This window comes from Athene cunicularia, assembly GCF_003259725.1.
Source record: "Athene cunicularia isolate RWA chromosome 1 unlocalized genomic scaffold, athCun1 chr1_part1, whole genome shotgun sequence".
Taxonomy (NCBI): Eukaryota; Metazoa; Chordata; class Aves; order Strigiformes; family Strigidae; genus Athene; species Athene cunicularia.
In genome coordinates this window covers 10257274-10278135 of record NW_020799091.1, presented here as the reverse complement: position 1 = coordinate 10278135, position 20862 = coordinate 10257274, and the positions used below count along the sequence as shown (strand labels likewise).

The 20862-nt window shown below is 39.3% G+C and overlaps 2 protein-coding genes across 2 annotated transcripts; one reads left to right on the top strand and one right to left on the bottom strand.

Annotated features, from left to right (window-relative positions):
- The first annotated feature begins 2334 nt into the window (after positions 1–2334).
- VSTM5 (V-set and transmembrane domain containing 5) lies at positions 2335–5701 on the top strand. Its single transcript, XM_026841631.1, has 3 exons — positions 2335–2766; positions 2863–3003; positions 4542–5701. The coding sequence occupies exons 1-3, from the start codon at positions 2358–2360 to the stop codon at positions 4583–4585; spliced, it is 594 nt and encodes a 197-aa protein (XP_026697432.1). The 5' UTR covers positions 2335–2357; the 3' UTR covers positions 4586–5701.
- Positions 5702–7972: 2271 nt separating this feature from the next.
- MED17 (mediator complex subunit 17) lies at positions 7973–20606 on the bottom strand. The gene is made up of 11 exons (XM_026841604.1): positions 20345–20606; positions 19766–19985; positions 18262–18398; positions 18078–18162; positions 16808–16960; positions 15843–15973; positions 14606–14790; positions 13903–14040; positions 12812–12929; positions 11372–11531; positions 7973–9490 (listed from the first exon to the last, which is right to left on the bottom strand). Exons 1-11 carry the CDS (start codon positions 20435–20437, stop codon positions 9285–9287), a joined length of 1626 nt encoding a protein of 541 aa, XP_026697405.1. The 5' UTR covers positions 20438–20606; the 3' UTR covers positions 7973–9284.
- Between the last annotated feature and the right edge of the window lie 256 nt (positions 20607–20862).

The window sequence follows — 20862 nt, the reverse complement described above, 5'->3', positions numbered from 1 at the left end:
AGAGACAGCGTCACGCCATCCCCTTCATCATCAAGGGGATGCACCAAGCAGGACACTGAAGGGCTGAGGAACTGTCCCCCAGAGTTCGAGATCCAGTTTAGAGCTGTGCCCCCGCTTTTAGAGCTCCTGCGTGGAGGCCTCTCGCTGCAGCCCCTGTCCACCCGCCCCCAGCGCGCTGCGGCCCCGCTGTGCTGCCCCAGCCAGGCCTGGCACACAAAGCCGCGCTTCCAGCCTTGACTCTGGGCCAGGCAAATACTTTGGAGTGCAGCAGCATGCCAGGGTCAGCAAACTCACCGCACTTCGAGTGGCACTGGTGCTCTCCTCTCCTCGGTGCACTTTTTACTGGGCATGAAGGGTCTGGTTTTGCAGGCAGTGGTGTACAGTGGCCTTGCGCAGGGTGCTGCAAGTGGGTGTGATGTTTGCTCTCAAGGCTGTCGCAGTTCTGTTTGGATTAGACCAGTTCAGGCGATCTAGGCGGACTGCGTTTTAAAAATATTTTTGAAAGGTTAGATGTTGTATTGCCTTTCTCAGCTTTGTGTGTGCTCGGCAGGGACAGAACACGTTTGCAAATAATTTAATGGAAGGATTTAATTTTTTTCTCCACATTTACCTTGCAATCACATATTCAGAACAAAGCCATGCCTTTAACAAAACATAAAAGGGTCACTGTGGTGAGACACTCAGTTCCTGTCTGGTCAGAAACAGTTCGAAAGGCCTTTAAATAAACACATAGAGCAGAAAACAATTAGAACTATTTGCAGCGATTACCAGAGGTTCCTGTCTGTTCTGTTTCTTTAGCTGGCACAAACCCCTTTTTCACAGCTCTGGTTAGTCTCTCCTGAACACAGGCAGAACTGCAGACCACAGCTTAGCTGAGGATGCACTGGGCTACCCGGGAAGTATGGTGTGCCTGCAAGGGGACAAGACATCCACAAAGGGGGAATCCCTGGAGTATTACCTTGGAAAAAGCCTAGATCCTATCTAGTTAAAAAGATATAGAGTGGCTGAGGCTTTCTCCTGTGCTGTCCCATAGGTGAGGACCTGGGATTCAGACTGACCTCTCAAACTTCCCTGCCTTACCTTGACAAGCAGAGTTTCTAAATTCTGCTAAAGAATCCAAATAGAACAAAGTCAGCTTGTAATTCATCTACCCATCTCTCCCCAGTTGTGGTTGCTCTGGGGTTTTGGCCATGGGCAGCTCTTATGTTTTGATAAGATTTAAAAAAAATCATTTCAGTCCTTCAGAGATATTTTTTCATTGCCTTTTTTAACCATTCTTTTCCTTGGAGACTTTTGAAGAACCTCCAGGAGCATCCCCAGGGGTCCTGCTTTGCAGTCCTTCAGCATAGCTGAGACTCTTGTCCTGCCTCCCCACTAGGTTACAGACATTTGCAGCTCAGCATTGTTTTTTCAGTTCTGTTCTTGCAGTCAGGCTGTTCCCACAGTATGAGAGGAGAGTGGGTGAGCTGCTCCAAAGCCAAACCAGGAAATAGCTTCAGTGGTGAGGCTTACTCCGTGCTTTATCTGCCTTTTGCTTGGTTTGATTTTTGTGGGTAGATAACAGGATTTCAATCTCTATTCACTTGTCTCAAACATGCAACTAATTATTAAAAAAAAAAAGTATGCTATTTGAAACTCAGATGTTTGGTGTTCCTCCAAATCTTCATGCAGAAATACCCACATGCAAGCAGAAATTATTGCAGTTACACATTAAACTAAATGGTCAGTTCAGTTTCGCAGTGTTATGAACAGCTCCACAATCACAGCAGTAGGATCTAGATTAGAATTAAATATTCTTTCATGTGCATTTTTTCCTGGAAATCATCAGGAACATGAAGTCCCTGACTTCACATGCAACTGTAGTTTTGATTACATGCCGTTTATCTGCACTGGCATATAACTGGCTATCTTCACAGAAATGTTGTCTCAAACATTGATTATGCATCCTGAAAATATGATGAAGTCTTTGTCTGCCAGAGTTCTTGCTTTTGGGGTATGGCAATTAATATCATAGGTTACCTTGGCCATGGTGATTAAACTTTCCATTAAATGTAGGATTTTAAAGGAAAGCCAGTTACTGATGAATACAAAAGCATTGCTCAGTTTTCAGAAAATGTTATGCTCCTTTACCTAAAAAGACTCCTTCAAACTGTCCTCTTGGGTATTGAAACACTGAAACACATGCAATTACTTGTCCTGTGCGGTGGAAATGTTTCTCCTGACTATCACCGATAAAAAATGTGGATTTAGTCTTTAAGTATGTGTGTTTCTTTTATGATCAGCAGAAAGAAAGAGAAACTGCAAAGCATAATCCATACTCTCTTAAAACAGACCACTGAGATAGGTAGGATGAAATCATGCCCCAGAGGTCCCACCCTGGGCTGGACAGTTGGTGCAGCATCACGCCCACACTCATCACCCTCCTTTGTCTTTCAGCTCCCGGAGGAGTATCGTTAGTTGTCCCACAACCCAGCATCAACGCAACAGTGGCACAAAACATCCTCCTCTCAGTTGAATACTCTTGCAGAGGTGTCGCCACCATTGAGTGGAAGCACGTGTCAAGCTGGGGCACCACCAAAATTGTTGAGTGGAAAAGTGGGAATTATGTCAACATATCCACTGTCTACAAGGACAGAGTGAATACTTTTGAAAATGGTTCTATACAGCTTCTGAATGTGGGCATGAGAGATGCTGGCTACTATTTTATCACTGTAACAGAGGAGTATGGAACCAGCACCTACGGCACCATCATAGTCAACGTTTACGGTACAAACTAGATGGGAGTTCTTGGCTTTACTCTGTGTTTAAACATTAATCTTCTCATAATCAATCTAATGTTATTTTTTTCTGTCCTCCCTGCAGAGATTATCTATGAAGATTTACATTTTGTAGCAGTTCTCTTTGCATTTCTTGCTGCAGTATCTGCCATTTTGATCTGCTTCATGTGGCTGTGTAATAAATCTCTGCATCTGTTTCAGAAGACGACGACCCACAAACTAACAGGTATCTCCCTAAGAATGCAGTCAAGGTATGGGGTTTTCGAGTCTGAATTTTGAGCCTAAAATTAACTGGTGATTTGATCCATAAAGGTGCAAAGCAGGGACACTGAGAAACAAGACTGGAAAGGTTCAGTTCAGTTATCCCATTCAAGTCTTTACTAGCTGAGGCAACTGAATAAGAGGTATTTAGTTGCAAAACAATCCACAGGACATCTACCTTACACATTTCACACCAGAAACCACAGAACACTTCCCAGCATTGCTAACTGCAAAACCGAGGGAGAAAAGTCCAGAGCCGCAAAAACCTCCCATCAGAGGGCAGGAGACAAAAGTCAAGAGCATCAGCAACGCTGTTAGGGTCTGTACCAGAAGAGTATCTCCTAAGGGAGAGTACTCAAACGGCCCTTGGGAGTGGCCCCCACCTCACTTCATGGAGGACTGCACCCCTCCCTCTCCTATCAAAGCCCCCTTTCATCTGTCCTCACATTTGATCCAGTTGTAGACTCCAGCAAACACTAATACCAAAACCAGACTCCTAACGTGCCAAAGACACCTGCCGTGAAAAGCAGATCAAGGGAACACAAGGGATGCACTGAAGGGAACATTCACATATCAGAGAAGAAATTGCCGAGCCACAGCCAAGGATATTCAGCCTAGGGAGCAAGACAAGGTGCCATGCTACAGGCCTGGGCTCAAGTTCTGGGCACATCCTTGGAACAGGAGGTTTCTTTTACCACTTCATTTTGGGTGTTTACCTCCCTTCAAGTGCAGATCCACTAGTGGTTTCTTACCCTATAGGCCTGTATTCTCTAATAAATGCTGTTTAAGCTGTTACAAGCAGCCTCACTATTTTACTGGACCAACACATACGCTCAAGAATCCTAAGCCTCATGGCGCAGACTTTGTATCAATTCTGCAAAAACCTGTTACAAAAAGAGATGAATTTGGCTTGAGCTGTCTCTTCTGCCACTCACCTACAGCTCTAAGGGCTGCTGCTGTTTTCATGGTGCACACACTGCTCACAAGCTTCTGTATCTACTGAAAATTGTCCTATCATGCCAGAATATACAGGCTGGATAAAGCCTCTTCTTCCTCCAGTTAAAGCCAATCTTCCTACAGAGCTGCATCAAATACATTTTTTTGGCAGAGTTCAGGAAGATCACAGTTCTGGAGACTTGCTCTGTCATCTCCCAGCACATGATCCAAAGTAGGAATCCAACTTCTGCCCCAATTCCACCTTAGAAGAGCCCTCCTTTCAGAAGCCTTAAAGAGAGGTATAAGGACAGGCCCTATGGACTTAGTTTTCATAGCACATTTAGTCTTGTATTGGAAGAAACTAGTGTCACTTTAAAGACTGTGAGGGACTCTTTATGCAGTTAAATATTTCGAAAATATGTATTTAAAACCTAATTGTAGATGAGTAAGCTTGAGCTAATATTAAAAAGTTCAAGATGTCTCAGCTATTAACACAGCGTTGTTAATTTTGGAATGCTGGCCTTCCAATCCATTTGCCAATCAATAATAATATCCTTTTATTTGCAGCAAGTACAACTGAAGAGATTGAATTGGAAACTATTGAGTGTTAGTGAAGGACTGTCTCATAACAAAAATAACAATTCTACCTCAGGAGAAAGTACTGGCAAAGAAATCTAGAAGAAACCTAAAAGGTAAAAATGTTTGTGACTACTGTAGAAACATCCTGACTTTCTAACTAATTGGACATTAAATCAGCAGTGTCTGATGGAGCTGTTTTGACCTGTTAAGTTTTCGGCTCTGTTAGCCAAGGTCAAAGTAAAAATGCTTTCATGCTGAGCACGAATATATTTTTGTGGCTAATTAATAAAACCTACAGCCTCTACTACTCTTGAAACCAACCAACCAAGCCTCTAAGATCAGCCCATAAGGGAAATGATCATGGTCTTGGAGGGCACCTGTATTTTGGCTACAGCAAGTCTCCTCATTACACGGAGAGAAGCCATTAGCATCCTTCAACATAATAAATTTAATGTCTAATTACAGTATTACATTAAAAAATTAATTGCAAGGATTGAATCCTATTTATTGCACCTATACTGCTACTTTTGGGCATAAGGAATTTCCTGAAGCTCTGAAGACAAACTGGAATTTATGAGACAAAACTGGCTTTGAAACAATGCCGAGCTGGTCAAAGTTCCCCCACTTACATTTCCAATTGTTTACACTGCCCCGAGATATTAACATGCATTTTATGACATTGCCAGAGAAGGTTGTTAAACAAGGAACCACACACAGGCACTGAAGAGGATGCTGTCTATAATGATTAGAGGGATCAGATAAAATACCGGCACATCAAAACCAGCAGGTGGCAAAATACTAAACAGTTCACTGTGAAAGATGTTGAGTCCTTTGCAAATTTAGCCCACCGACAAATAGCCTATCTGGTAAGAAAGAGCATTACTTTGAAACATAGTATTTACAAATAGTTCTGAAATTGCACTTATTGAGAAGCCACCTTTGCTTTCTTATGTTGTAAGAAGAAATGAAGTGATCTAATGTTTTCTTGAATTTGCATATTACACTTTCCACCTGCAGATCTGCTGGGTGGAGTAACATTTGCTTTTGTGAGTGAGAAAGCACTAAACTGACCGAGCTTCAAATTATTCTGGTTTGCGTTTGTAATGAGAATTTTGCAATGTGAAATAAACTTTGAAAATCTAAGAGACCATGGACTAGTCTGTGTCTGCAGATTGCCACGTGGCTTTTGGAGCCAAACTGCTGCTACTGCCTCTCTCAGACTGCAGCTCGCTTGTTTACAAAAACCTGTACGATGCTCAGGTGAAGAGGTACTATAGGTTAGATTTGGAAAGAATTTCTCACCAAGTGATGCAGGTAGGTGCCAAACAGGCTTTTTTTCAAAGCAGCCTGTACATAATACCTTTAAAAAGTCATCCCCAGATTGAACTGGCCATTTGTAGTACAAAGGGCCTCCTCTCATCCACTCATAAATTCAGGTGCCAGATTCAGCTGGTTCTTCCTTCCTGCATCTAGATACAGCTCAAAAAGGGTGAGAAATAAAAAAAAATAAAAATCCCAGCTATAGCACAGTAATTGTTTGTTCTAAATCTTCACTTTAAGTATATATTACCTATATCTTTGAGTGAACTAAGCTTACACTGTCTATTTCAATTACCAAGCTTGAAGTACTTTGTAAAGTATACATATAACCTACAAAAACCTTTTTTTTTGGTCCCTGATTTTTTTTAATCCCTAAATCTTAGAACTTGAATGTGAAGTTATTCATTAGGCTGAGCATATAGCAGATGCTCTGCCAGATTTACTTAGAAAGTGCGAAAACTGCAGCTTACACATAGCACCATTACTATCTGCTGACATTGACCTAAATACTGTAATTGCCAAAGGAGAAGTCAGGAAACGTGTACAGAGGTGAGCGACCATTTGAATGCATTGTTGGCATTGTAGCCATGACTTACACTTTTAAACTACAGTATTTGAAAGCTGAGATAGTTAGGAAATGACCACTTAAAATTCTTCAGTTTAAGATGCACTATAACAGCAGTAAGTTTCCAACTAGCACAGTTGCTCTACCTCTCTCAGCCTGGCTAAAGATGCAGCAACTTCAGGTACCCAACCTTGGCTATTGATGCTGGCGCCAACCTCACGTTTAGGTAGTAATATCTTAGATATAACAATGGGGATTCAAGTAATATTGAGTGAAGACATACAGTACAGTTAGCCTGTGTACTGTTTTCCTTATAGACGATTCCTCACCCACAAATTTTACACAGAATTTAACATGCTTATTCTACACAGGTAGGGTGACTTAGAAAATATTCACATTTTCTGAAACTAATGTTTGTCAATATGCATTATTAATGTCAATATTTGATATACAGAACACGAGGCTAAGCTGTCTGTAGTAGCTGTTTCTTGCTACACTGGAGGTGCCTGAAGTATCTAAAGTCTTAAGTCTTACGGCAAGCTGTTCAGAAACTAATAGCTATTCTTACTCCACTTGTAAACTCCATGCAGAACAGCAGCAAATTTAATATTTAGAGCATTCCATGTGATCAAAAGGATTAAGCCATTTTGCTTTTAGACTTTAATTAAAGAGATGACCAAGTTCACAAGACTGCTTTGGCAATCAATTGTAAAGGTCTTAATCATCCACTAATGTCTTCATTTCATGTTCAAAGATGCATTACCAAGAATTTCAAGACTATCCCTCTGTTGGAAGCCTAATCAGTCTGTTTCCATTAAAATTAGGACTCCTTGCGTATTCAATGCTAAAAGGCAGTCTCCAGGTCCCTAATCATCTTTTTTTTTTTTTTTTTTTTTTTTTTTTGTATATAGGCCTCGAAGTCTTCACTGCTAACGTGCAGTTCTTGCACTTCTGCAACACAAGAGTCCTCTTGCATCCACTGTTTCTTTTCAGAAGGGGAGAAATCCCACAACGATGAGATCATAATAGGTCCACAGTGATCCTATTACTTTGTAATGAAAAGCTTATTTGACAAAAAGGCTATCACCACATGCAGACCTGTCAATTTAGGTTAAGAACAGTGAAGCGTAAAGACATGGTTAAGTTCCATGTGCTCATCTTCTAATTATTAGTAAAAGATTTGTTGTGAAAACAGCCTCATATAATCAGATGCACAAACAGATGCATCACACTGTTGACCGAAGCATTCACCAAGGAGCAAAAGCCCTCTCTGCCTGTAATCATACAGTGTCTCCTAGCCAAGCAATATGGGACTTGGCATCACAGGGTTGCATAAGGTTCACCCATCTTTCAAGTAGATGAAGAGGCTATTTTCAACCTGTATTTTTTAATTTTTCTAAGTTGTCTTGCGTAACTCATCAGAACCTGAAAGGAAAACCCTTTCTCTCTCATAGTTCAGTTGCACAGAAGAAAGTCCTTCCAAGGAATCGAAATAACAAAATGTTCTACACTGGCAATCACCAACCTAAGCACCGCTTTGGAAACACACTGAGCAGCAGCTTGCCACAAGCAGTTGCTTAATATGTATTTCCTATAACTACTCTTTATTGCTCAAGAATACAGCAAAATAACAACTGTTGTCATACAAGTATGATGTTCAATTCAAACATGTTCTCTATGCAAGAAGTTCTCATGTATATACACACATACATACACACATACCTCATAACACACAATATGGACGTAAGTCTAAACCAGTTCATACAGACAGGTTTCAAAAAGACCTTTAGCCGTTAATCATCAAACAAAAGAGAAGCTTTGTGCAACACCTTACTAGAAGCTTCAAAAAGGCTACAATTACAAGGAAAAACCCCCAAATCATTATTTTTTTATTTTAAAAGAACTCAAAATAGCTGATCTTCAGGAGGACATTATTGTTTCTCTGGATGATAATGAGTGACAGTACAGAAAAAAACCCAACAAAACAACAGCACAAGTGTGGAGATGCAAGGTCTCTGCATGAGTTACATGCTTCTATTTGGACACGAATTTACACAAGTCACCTATGAACTCCAATTGCCAAAATTTTGCAAGCAGAGTAAGACCCTTTCCTCTATGTGCTTGCAAAAAACAAGAGAAAACAAGCAGAGTAACTGACATTGCACTGGCTCTATGGCCATTGGAAAGACATTTGCCACGAGCTGTGACTTCATAACACTCAAATCACTAAGTAAATATATCTCTTAAGAAGAAATGTCACCCAGAAGCCACATCAGTGTACAAAAAAAACTTCCACTCAAGAATGTCATGCAGTGAAGACTGTTCCTTGATTCTTAAGTTTTGTTTGGCCTTGACAATGCTTCTCCTCTGGTGTCCCACTGCTCAAATGAGTTCATTAGCTTCCTCAAAGATAGCCATTCCCTGTGTATAAGCCAATAAAAGGCTTATCAATAGCACAATTCAATTCTAATAATTTTCATCTTGCAGAAATACTTGCAAAGATCTCTTGAGAAAAAGTAGGGGCATGAGGGGAAATGGAATGACTCTGAGAAGACACCTTTCATGTAGGAAAGGACTACTGCATTTAATTTTATACAAGAAAAATACATTAATTAGCTATGTTACTCTAGATAGCACAATCTGCAAAGATACAGCTGAAAGCTGTATTTTATATGTCACTGAAAAAAGTTTTATTACAAACACTACAGTGGATGTATCTGTACAGGAAATAAATTGTTTTGCTTTCTTGTATTGCCCCATAAGTTCCACTTCGCTTTGCTGTACAGGCAGTGCTTGTTCGCAGCACAGCAATGATTCAAAGCCCCCATGGAGAGGCTGACAGAGCGTTAGCATGGAGTGAGGGCGGCCATGAGGAGTTCCATTTTGTACACAAAGTTACGCCCTTCCATTTTATTCCACTGCACTTCCTTGAACGGCCCTCGAAGATGGTTCCACTTGTTGTCCTGCAGTACATCACCCTTGGGGAGATCCTTGCACTGACTCCGTGGAAACTGAACCATAACTTTGCTGCCACTTTCTGGACCATTACGTACTGTGATGAACAGAGATTTTTATGAGCATTTTTACACTGTAGAGATTCCTCATATTAAATATCCTCCCTCATACATGTTATACATTACTCCCACTCAATTCCAAAGATGCTGAAAGCTAACAAGGGTAATTGCCTTTTTTTAATTTTCTCTTCCTCATCCCCCACTTCTCTATAGTTTTGTTGCTTTAGCGTTGCATGCTCTTGGTTAGAGCAAACCAGAGAAAAACACTTAACAAAAAACACCACACATACACCTTACAGATATATTTATTTCTTCCTAATGATGCCAGGAAGGACAAAGGGGTTTTTGCCAATTCTTACCTTGGATGTATTGCCCACAATTTTTTTGAAAAACATGATCAAAAAGATATTGTTTCTAGTGGATTTATCTCAAATGGACAGGAATTAAGTCAGTCAGGATAGTTGTTGCTTTTAATCACAAAATTCTGCAAGATTCATGGAGGGATGGTGGTGTTCTATTGGCTTAGATAGGTATTTTGTGTTTTGATGTTGGGGGGGGTGGTGGTGATTGTTTGTTTTTTAAATAAGCAGTTAGGGCAATAACACTTAGCTTTCCCCTCACCTACCAAGCTAGACTTTTGTAAAAGAGATGACTATGAGGCTGATTGAACATAATTTCTCCCTCATCAATCGCTGACTATTCACCCCCCCCCTTCTTAGTATGTTTGGAAACTGCTTCTGGAACTGTTTTTTTGCCCCATCTTTCCAGCAATTGCAATGAGGCTGTCGGGACTGTAGTTCCCCAATTGTCCTTGAATATAGGATGTGACATCTGCCTTCTTCCAGTCCTCAGGAACCCTTCCTGATCACCACAGCCTTTCAAATACAATCAAGAGTGGTCTTACAATGATATCAATCAGCTCCTTCAGCATTCGTGGCTACAGCCCACCTGGTCCTGTGAACTTGTGTACGTCTCGTTTATTCAAAAGTTCTCTAACTTGATCCTCCTCTACTGAGGATAAGTCTTCTTTGCTCCAAAATTTCCATGGGTCTCAAAGACCTGGGATTCCTGAAGGCCAGTCTTAAGACGAAAGCAAATAAGGCATCAAGTACCTTGGCCTTCTCCATGTACTCTGCTGCCAGGTCCTCTCCCCATTTAACAGCAGGCCCACATTTTCCCTGTTCCCCTCTTGCTGCCAACAAAGCTTTTGAAGCTCTTCTTGTTGCCCTGTACATCCCTCACCAGATTCAACTCCAGGTGGGCTTTACCTTTCCTATCCCCATTAATGCATGCTTGGACAGTCTATCTTTCTCCCAGGTTAACTGATCCTGCTTACAATCTCTTGCAGCTTCCTTTTTGTCATGAGTTTAGTCATGAGCTCCCTATTCATCAACACAGATCTTCTGTCACCTTTGCACAAATTCCTGCACACAGGAATGACAATTACTGAGCTTGAAAGAGGTGATACTTGAAAAAAAAAAAAAAAAAAAAGAAAAATAATCTACCAGCTCTCTTGGACCCCTCTTCTCTTCATCCCATAGTATTCTTCCAAGAAGATCCCTGAAGAGACCAAACTCTGATCTCATTCAGTCCAGAGCTGTGATCCTGTTTGCCTTGTTCCCTTCTCTCAGTATTTTGATGGTTTCTGTAATCTATTTTTTCTATGCTAATTCTAAGAAATATTTTCAAGCCTGTTTAAATTAAATCAGAATTGCATTAAGTGGCTTACTGGGCAAAGTATTGATTCAATTTAGGTGTCAATTTCATACATAAAAGTGGTAAGTCTCTAGGTTTTTATAGAATAATGTCAATTTATAGCAAAATACTCTAGAAACGATCTCAGAAAGACCTTAAAAGCTTGTAGAATTCATTTAAGAATTTTAAGATTTTTTTCATTCATTTGCAATAGAAAACACTACCTGAAATGGCATAGTCTCCATTTGGTGATGCTACAGTTATTGCTGATGCATTGCCAATACTCTCCACCGGCCCCAGACCAACATGATTACTGAAACTCAGCACGTGCCATCCCATAACTTTCGCAAGCTGCTGAACTGCATGTACTTGGTGCTGTGACATCTGAAAGATAACAAAAGGGTCATCTTCTGCTATTTGCACACCACAGAAAGACTTACTGGTTTTTACCAAGATTTTTTTCTTCTGCTGTACAGTAGTTATTTATAAAAGTGACTTTGTCTTGTAAGTTCTCTAGTTTGAGAGAAACTTTTATTTTCTTAACATATATGCTATGTAAGTGCTAGTAGAGCTTTGTGTTACTTGAATTTAGACTAGCTCCTCTGCAGACACAGAAGACCACTGTATTAAGCACCTATGCAGTTAGATTAATTTTTCATAGGTATATGGGCTTATGCATTTTATTTAAGTATTGCTTTCAATTTACAAAAAACTCATTTAGGTCTCAAGAACTAACTCAAGTGATACAAACAGGACTTTGAAATAAACCTTTATTTGAACGGAAATGAGACCTCTGCTGTAAGATATATAAAATCTGTGACAGTATATCATAACAAATTCAGGGGAAAAAAAAAAGGTTGAGGTTCTCAGATGCATGATTATCTGCATTAATGCTTAAGTGTAAGCACTGAGCTTTAAAAGCTTGTAAGTTTAAATGCTAATGTTTTTCTGTGTTAAGACTTGAACACTTGTAACAAAGAAGTATCTAGCACTGCTTAGCAGTTTTCAGTGAACCAACAAGTCTGAAAACAAAAAGAGATACCCTCAGCAGAATCTGTTTCAACTTGTTTTATGTTGTGGACTCTTGTATAACTGCAACAGGCCAACCACTGTTATTAAAGATCTGTATTTTGACTATTTATAATGCATAGCAGGGAGTCTGCCACTTCTGAATAGAACCAGCAGCTTGCTCTAAGCAATTAAGAAAACATAGTTCATTCAAGTATCAGCTGATTTAGTAATGGCAGATGCAAAGTGAACATTAACAAGACAATACTGAAATGACAGTAATTGTGGGTTCATTAAGATCTCTACTCTAGATAGGACTTGGTCACACTAAGGTTCATATATTGAATACCTTATTGTCTGCTATGACTCTCACTAACTTTTTCTGAAGTAAGCAAAAATCTCAGTGATCCTATAATGAGTAGCATGAAGAAATATATTTTAAGTGGGAGAGAAATAATATTATTGCTGACCTTAGTAAAAACTGGCATTTTAGTAACAGTTCCTAAAGTCACTATACAAACATAGAGAAAAATTCAGTCATTCACCTTTTATGTTCACTATCTTTAGTTGAAGTTTTCTGACATTGATAAAGGTGAGATTCTAATTTCCTCTGTTTCCCAAACACTACAAGAAAGGTAACAATAATATGAGAATACCTGAGATAAAAGGAAATCCTGTAGCTCTTGCTCTTGATGGGATAATGTAATAACTCTTCCATCTCTATGTACAACTCTGATCTGTTCAATTCCAATGTTCAGCTGTAGTTGAATGGATCTTTGAAAACAAGATGCATATTTATTCAGAATTAACTACAACACTTCAGAAAACAGGAAGGTAAGAACAGAGAATCCCTCCCATTCACTGACATGAACTCTAAGATGAGGATGGTGCAAAGTCTATGAAATACAACGGCAATTCCAAACATTTCAGTTTCATCACTCACCACAACAGCTCGCTCTGTACTGTGGGAAACATATTCTGTGCCATGTTCCCAGACCTGGACCACTGCTTGCTCAGGTCAAGGCACCTCCTGAGGTGCCTCACAGCTCCCTGCCTGCCACTGCACTCAAGTTTCCTTCCAGAGGTGCAAAGGAAAATGGTGTGTACTCAGGGCCTGTTCTATCCCACAGCCAGTACCTGGGCAGCATATGTACTCTGGAACTGAGACTGCAAATTGCACCAATGACCGCAGTCTGCTCCACACTGTGGACACAGGCAGAGAGAACAGCTCAAAATGGAAGAAACAACCTCATCATCCACTGTCAATGCATTAGTTAATTCACTGCCAGTCAGCATGCAGACGTTTCTGGAACATGAAATCTCTTTATTTTGATGACAATGTCCATAGCATGAATTACATGAGTTCCACATCTCAGTACCTATGCAACCAAGCTAGGGCTGTGCACCCACTAGCTCTCTATGACCAGAATGGAAGTTTAAAATGCAGCACATACAAAAATACTTTGGATAGAGATAACTGAATATAAAGTAAATCCCCCTTTAAATGGCCACTTTCAATTACTTGTTTGAAAGTAAACTGTGCTAGTTAATGACTTACTAATTTTCTTCATGAAAGGGTAAAGTGGGTGAAGAGTTTTCTTAGGGCAGCTGTTCCCCCAGCTCAAACACTCACACACAAATAACACAGACTTGTCTGTCTGAAGAGAATCTAAACCTGTAAAATACAACTTGAAAACACTCTGCCATTGCCGCATGCCTCTATAAGATAGATCATTTTCATACTTACTTGCATATCTGTTCATACCCTTGAGAAGTTATTAGAACTTTAACACTAGATTCATAAACATCATTTATATTGGACCAGTGGGCCTGAATCTGAGGATCCTCAATACGACTAGCCAGACTGTCAATGGTTCGAGCAGTTCTAGAAGATAAAAACATATTCCATGCACAATAATCTAGACAGTTTGTGCTGTTATCTTGTTTAAATGAAATGAATAGGCTTATTAGTTTGGGTTGGGTTTTTACGTGGCACACCAAAAAAAGAAAAAAAGGCAAATTTAACAGAACTTTGGTCCACATCGTTCTATTTCAGCAACATTCTGGCACTAATGAAGCACTCTTGTATACTCTGAATATTCCACATACATTCTGCAGCAGTATTAAAGTCTTATTACTCAGTATTGGCTACTGTACAGCAAAGAATACTAAAAAATATTTATGCAGTTTAAGAAAAATAGGGACAATTAGCAGAAACCCATGTCATAACTGTTACAGATCTCCAAGAAATCTTGATTTTATTTTTTTTTTTTACTAGCTGAGTGTTGTTTATTCATGTTTCATTATATGCTACTGGTTCTTAGTACTTAAAGACTATTTTAACAGTGAAGGAAATCTAGCTAGTTTTAAGAACACTGAAAAAAGATCAATTGTGTTCTACATAATGGTACATTTTATTGTTATTTTAACAAGAATAGCTTGTGACCTACCTGCGCCTCAAAAAGATATGTTTTGCTTGCTTTATTATCTTTTCCAGAAGTCCTTCGTTCGACTGTAAAGAACTGATATCATTTTTATCAAAAGCCTGGGGTCCTGCAAGTCTCATTCTCTTATGGCCAAAAGGCGCACTAGCTGGATGTGGCATCACTGTTGAACTCAGGGTTTGCTTGTGACACTGCAACAAACAACAGATGTTATAAACAGAAGTGGCTAAATAATATATCTGCAAGAAATAGTACATATACTACAATATGCTACTCCATATCAGGTTTAAATGTACACATTTTCAAAAGGTGCAACTTTTTACTTATAAATTTGACAGCACTTTAAAGCCAGCTTTACATTCATACTTTGCCCCCCATGTTCATGCAGGTCTTGCAAACCTTACCAAAAGTGATTTTTAAAAAAAAGATCCTAGCTAACAGAAATTTGGTAGGATGGCAGTAGCTCCTAATAAGTCTGCCCTGTATACATCTCTAGAAACAGACAGAATGGTCAAAGAAAAATAAAGGAAGCATTTTAGAGATAAAAATTGGAGATACAAAAAGATTTAGTAACCTGTTCAAAGTCAAGAAAGGAAATTCGCATCAGAGCGGGGCACTGGACAAAGCTTCATAAAACCTAGTTCAGTATTTTCAACACTGGACTATTCCCCACAACTGCATGATTTGCAGAGCCATGCTCTAAGGATGTGAACACTCTGGAATAGGGTTTCACAACTGCTTAGACATCTAAAATTGTGCTCCCTTCCTGAACAGACACAACTTCAATCTTTTACCACAGGTCCTTCTACTAGATTATATGAGAATCTAAAACACTGAAGCAGAGAAGTGGAACTCAAAATAAGTAAAGTTAGTATGGTAATTGATTGGTCTTTCTTCATGGGAGTATGGTCCGAACAGATGGTCACTTCAAGTACTTGACAAGCACTAATATACATTAAGACAAAAGGGAGACTGATGAGTTGTACTGCAAAAACCTTGCAAAGCTTTTCTGAAGTGAGCAGCCGGACCTTAGGTTAAGTAAAGAACTAGCGTTCCATGAAAACATTAACTGGAACTCCCTAACCACCTAAACACACTAAAACTGAACGGTAGGTTGCCTTACACAAATGGATGGAAAGTGACTGGCCTCTAGTGGTACTCTGTTGTTACAACAGTGCCACACACTATGCAGAAGACAACAGAAGTCCAAAAACTCTTCAGGACTTGACCATAAATGCATTACCTCTCTGATAAGTTGATGCAAATTATGTTCCAGAACATAAAGATGATCCTCTGGATTCTGTTTTTCAGAAGCAGACTTTTGTGATTTTTTGTCATTGGAAGAGTGACACAAAGAAATAGACAACTGCAAACCTGTACAGAGCAGATTAAAAAATAAAAATGAGGACACCAATAATTTTCAAGGAGGACACTAAGAATTGCTTTTCTTCACCTTTTATAGCCAGTAGTTTTACAACCAGTATTTGCCATATCAGAGAATCAAAGAGTGATGTTGCAGAGCACAGCACCAAAGGCAAGTAAGACCTGCTACTCAGTGAAGCATTGAAAGGCCAACTATTAACTCACTAGGCGCATTTCACACCAATTTCTATGACTCAATCCCCTACAGAAAAAAAAAAGTCCCTAGGACCCCATTCGTTCCCCAAAGAAGGAATGATTTACCATCATAAGCATAATCTTCCCTTGATATAATCAATTGTGTACCCCTTGTAAGAACAGAGGATTCACCAACGAACTCTGAGCCATCTTCATGCTGTTTAATTACCCTCACTGAAGCATATGAGCCTCTGTTCTTCTGAAGACCCATTAAATGAAGTCTTAAATTTCACCTGCATGCAATTCAGGAGCAATGACTTATGCACAGCTCCAAACTGCAATGTGTCCATGCCGTTACAGTTGACAGCTTTAAGTGCTGCTGACAAAAACCATAGTAACAAAGAAAACCAATCCAAAATCCACACAATAAGAGACAAGAAAATCAGACACTAAAGTGCAAGAGTTGAATTCTTTTATAATTAGTAAGCAAAATTCAAATTCTGGGAAAATCTGTTTTTCAAAACCTCTGAAAAACAAAGAGACTACTTTTTTCTAAACAAACCTGAACACTAACAGAATCACATCAATCAGACTTCCAGTTCACGTTTAAGCAAATAATTATAGATGAAAAAGTCTTTAAAAGTTTCTTACCTGGGAAAGGCTGAGAGATTATCTGATTTTTCACAACAATGTGAGGAATTTGTGATTTAATTTGAACAGCTTCTCGTGACAGCTGGGCAAAAATTTCTTTACATAAAAGAACATTCTGTGCAGTCTCCAACTTTGTCTGCCAGTGTGGAGAACCTGAAAAATACAAATCAACATTTGCAGAAGCAAAGAGTAAAGAGAAGCTACCTTTTTGTTCAGACAAAGTACTGTGCAGTAGCTCTGAGTAACTACTAAGGTAGTCAGTATCTATCTTCTATACAAATTGAATATTATCTGAATTTTATCTCAAGATTAAACAAGCACTCTAGGATAACGCTAATGCATTTTACTTTGACTTTACATATATGTATACTGTGAACTGCAATCCCTTCTGGAACTGCCTGTTACATTCACAAGCCTTTTGTGAACTCTGCTTAAGAACCTCTGCTTCGTAAATTGCAATTTGCTATTCAATTATACTTCTAGTTTTATTCAATTCACTCTACAATGAACCACCAAAAAATGTTAAATTCATGTATGTGCTTTCACAAGATTTATAGGTCCAAAATCCTTGGAAGATCCTGGTCTGAGAAAGCCCACAAGCTCTACAGTGTACCCTGAGCGCCACATGAAACATCTACATAATACAGCATCCTGTATACGTTCAAGACAGCACAAGCATCTGTGTCAGAGACCACTGTGAAATGAAATTCTGCCATTCTTTATACTCCTAAAGGATGAGTTTTTCATCCCAAAGGTTTACAGCTTCACATATTGACATCAAATAAATCAATCTACTATCTGCCAGGCAAGCTCTTGGTAATTAAGGCACATACTGCCAGCACAGTTTCAGATCCAGAGGAAACTTACCAGCTCCAGAAACAAACGATGCATTCTGAGCACAGTTAAGAGTGAACAGTCATTCTGTTCAGTTGAACTAATTGAGATGTAATTGGCTGAAACACAATACCTTGGTTTGCTTTTGTTTATGTGCTCAAACTTTTAATGACTAACAAAAGGTGTTTCAGAATACTTAAAATACAAATGTAGTAATTTTGTTTCAGAAATTCAGTAAATGCATATGAAAAACTGAAGAATTATGCTTTGAAAGCATTGTATTTCCAAAGCCAAAGCAGCACCTAAACAGAAAAATTCAGTTTAAATATTCTTGTTCACTACTCTTTCAAGCTATATGCTAAATTTTTCAGGTAAACATCATATGAAAACCCATTTCTTGAGAACATGTTCAAAACCAATATATAGCTAACTATACCTGGTTTTGATTTCGGCATGGGTCTTTTAAAGAGGTTGACTGTCCCAAGGTCACCAATGTCTGGAGCTTGTTTCTGAATAGACACCTAGGCAAAAGAGAACACTGCTTGATGTTGTTCTTTGTCGCAAGCATACAGATACCAAAAAAAACCCCACACTGCATTATTAAAGTTTCTCTGGCAAACCTTGATATAGGCTGATCCCTCCAAATCACTTGGAATTTGAACATCCAAAGGACAGTAATCCTCAGGTATCTTTTTATCCAGGTCAATGTCAGTGTTCTTTATCACCTCAAATGTGCCATGATGAAGAAAAAGGGAGCCTAACAAAGGAAGGACAGAGACATACATACTATAGATAAAGCATCTTGTGCAAATAATGAAGCTCTTACCTCTGTTTTGGAGGAATAGGTATTTCTAAGTCTCCAAACCTCCACAGTTGTGCTTGTCTCAAATTTCTTAATGATTTATTAAAAAAACAAGTGAATTAGAAAGCTCATTTCAGCACAACAGCATCTCAGTCCTCTAGTGTGTGATGTGTAATGTTTTACAGTAACTTAGCAAGTAGTATTTAATGATAATGGGAGAAAACTAAGTGTTTCAACATGGTGTCAGAAAAAAAAAAAAAAAAAAAAAAAGGTATTTGGTTAAAACAAGACCAAAAGTTAAGTGTTCAAAATTTTCGAAGCATTCAAAATTTTCCAAGCAAGTAGCTTAAGATGCAGCACCCTTACTGACTTAAAGGAATGCTGTTGCTGTTTGGCTTGAAGTCTTAAAACTATGACAAAGGCAACTGTACAGTCATTCAGGTGGGATTGATGAAAGCAGATGCTTACATCTGTCCTAGCTGCATCCTTTTTACATCCAGGGCACGGCTCATCTAGTTTAGGTTAGATCATCTAAAAAGAGACATATCCTGGGTTACATCTACAGCTTCTTCATGCACACAAGATAAATAACCCTAAATTTGTCCTTCCCCTCCTTCACCATCGACAACAGGAGCCCAACATAACCAGTTCAGATGCCTGCTTTGTCATCTACATCTGAAGTTTTGTGAGATTCTGTATTCACTCTTTCACTCCATAATTTGCTCTAGAACTCTGGGCTGGTTACTCTCTTAGTGTAATATATGAAATAATCATATTCGCAGTACCATTTCTCACAAGGACTAATAGATATAATAAACCTATCTCTGATTACACTCTTTTAGTCTTTTTTTTTTTTTTTTTCTTTAGGTAGTCCTCCAAGAAGCAGGCAGTTAGACACGATCCTTATGAGTCCCTTCCAACTTGAGATATTCCATGATTTTTGCTCAGAGAAAAAGCATACTCCTCAATTTTCTTTTTAATGTTTTACAGACCAAATGTAGATAAAAGCCAAAGACTTACAAGGTCTACCTGTCAACTGATCAACTACACTGTAATGCAGAATTGTTTCTGTAAAGTGATCTTCACTAGAATCCTACACACTTAGTCTTTAAAAATCACTTTCTAGGACAAGGATGACACAATATTTTTCCCCGATAATAAAACAAGTCTCCTCCTTTTATAATCCTGTCTCATAACTACAATAAACTTTTATTAAATTATATTATTTATTATTAGTGATATTCCACCAGTTTTTACAGTTAAAAAAAGTCAAAAAATAAAAATGTCCACTCTTGAGAAAAACAAAAGACCCTACTGTTTACCTGCACTTCTGTAGCTCAGATCACCAAGAATTTTGTCTCCCACTTTTCTTAGCTTCCAGTGTTGTCTCAGTCTTAGCAGCTCAGAGTTGAAGTCTCTTTGTCGCTTATTTTCCTGGTTTTCTGCAACCGATTTGGATAATCTTTCTGCACCTTTCAGCAGGATTTGAGCTGCTCCAGCTAATGACTTCTTTTTTGAAATCAACTGTAAAAACTGAGGATTCTAGTAGCAAATAAAGAGAAAAAGCTATTTACACACTCTAAAAAAATATTAGTGGAAACAAACTGACAGTGACTGATAATTTGTTTTTACTGGATGTGCAATAATGTGATTAAAATAACTTTAACACCAGCATTATACAGCCACAAGTAGTATTTTAGCTTAGAGCTTCAGCAAAGGCCTTTGAAATCAGCATCACCTGGCACCTGACATTCTCAGCCTTACGCTGACCCATGAAGTACTGCACCAGCACATCACAAGGAACATTTTACTAAATCTTTATGTATCATACACGAAAAAACGCCGTGAAATAAAATCTTTAGTATCAAGCCATACAAACAACACAACTAGGTACAATATACCTGTTTTGGAGGAAGGGGATCCTGCACAACTGGATCTAGAGTCATGAACTTTTTATCCTTGACAATGCTAAGAACATCGTACAACACACACATCTCAGTCAAGGCACTTCTTAAGTTGTTTCTCACTGAATCCCAAGGCCAGAGGGATGGCTGAAACTTGACCAACCCTAGAAATAAAACCAAATAAGGGAAAACAAAGGTACGGTGTAAGGCTCATTCTAAAGCCACTGAGAGAACGTAGCGGCATGAAATACAACGCAATAGCGTTCTGGAGCTATCCTTTTCCACTCTACCACTGTAATTGCCAGGACACGGTCACGAATACCCTGACCTGATCCACGGCCAACCGCGGGACTCCACGGGGGACGCCAAGCCACACCCAAGCGCCTGCGGGGCTACAGGCCGGGCACCGCCACAGCTCGGCAGGCCTCCGTCAGCCGCGTCCCGCCCCGAGAGCTCATGCTGCGAGCCCAGCCGCAGGCCTACTGACAGGGAGCCGCGGGCCCGCCGCCCCTTAC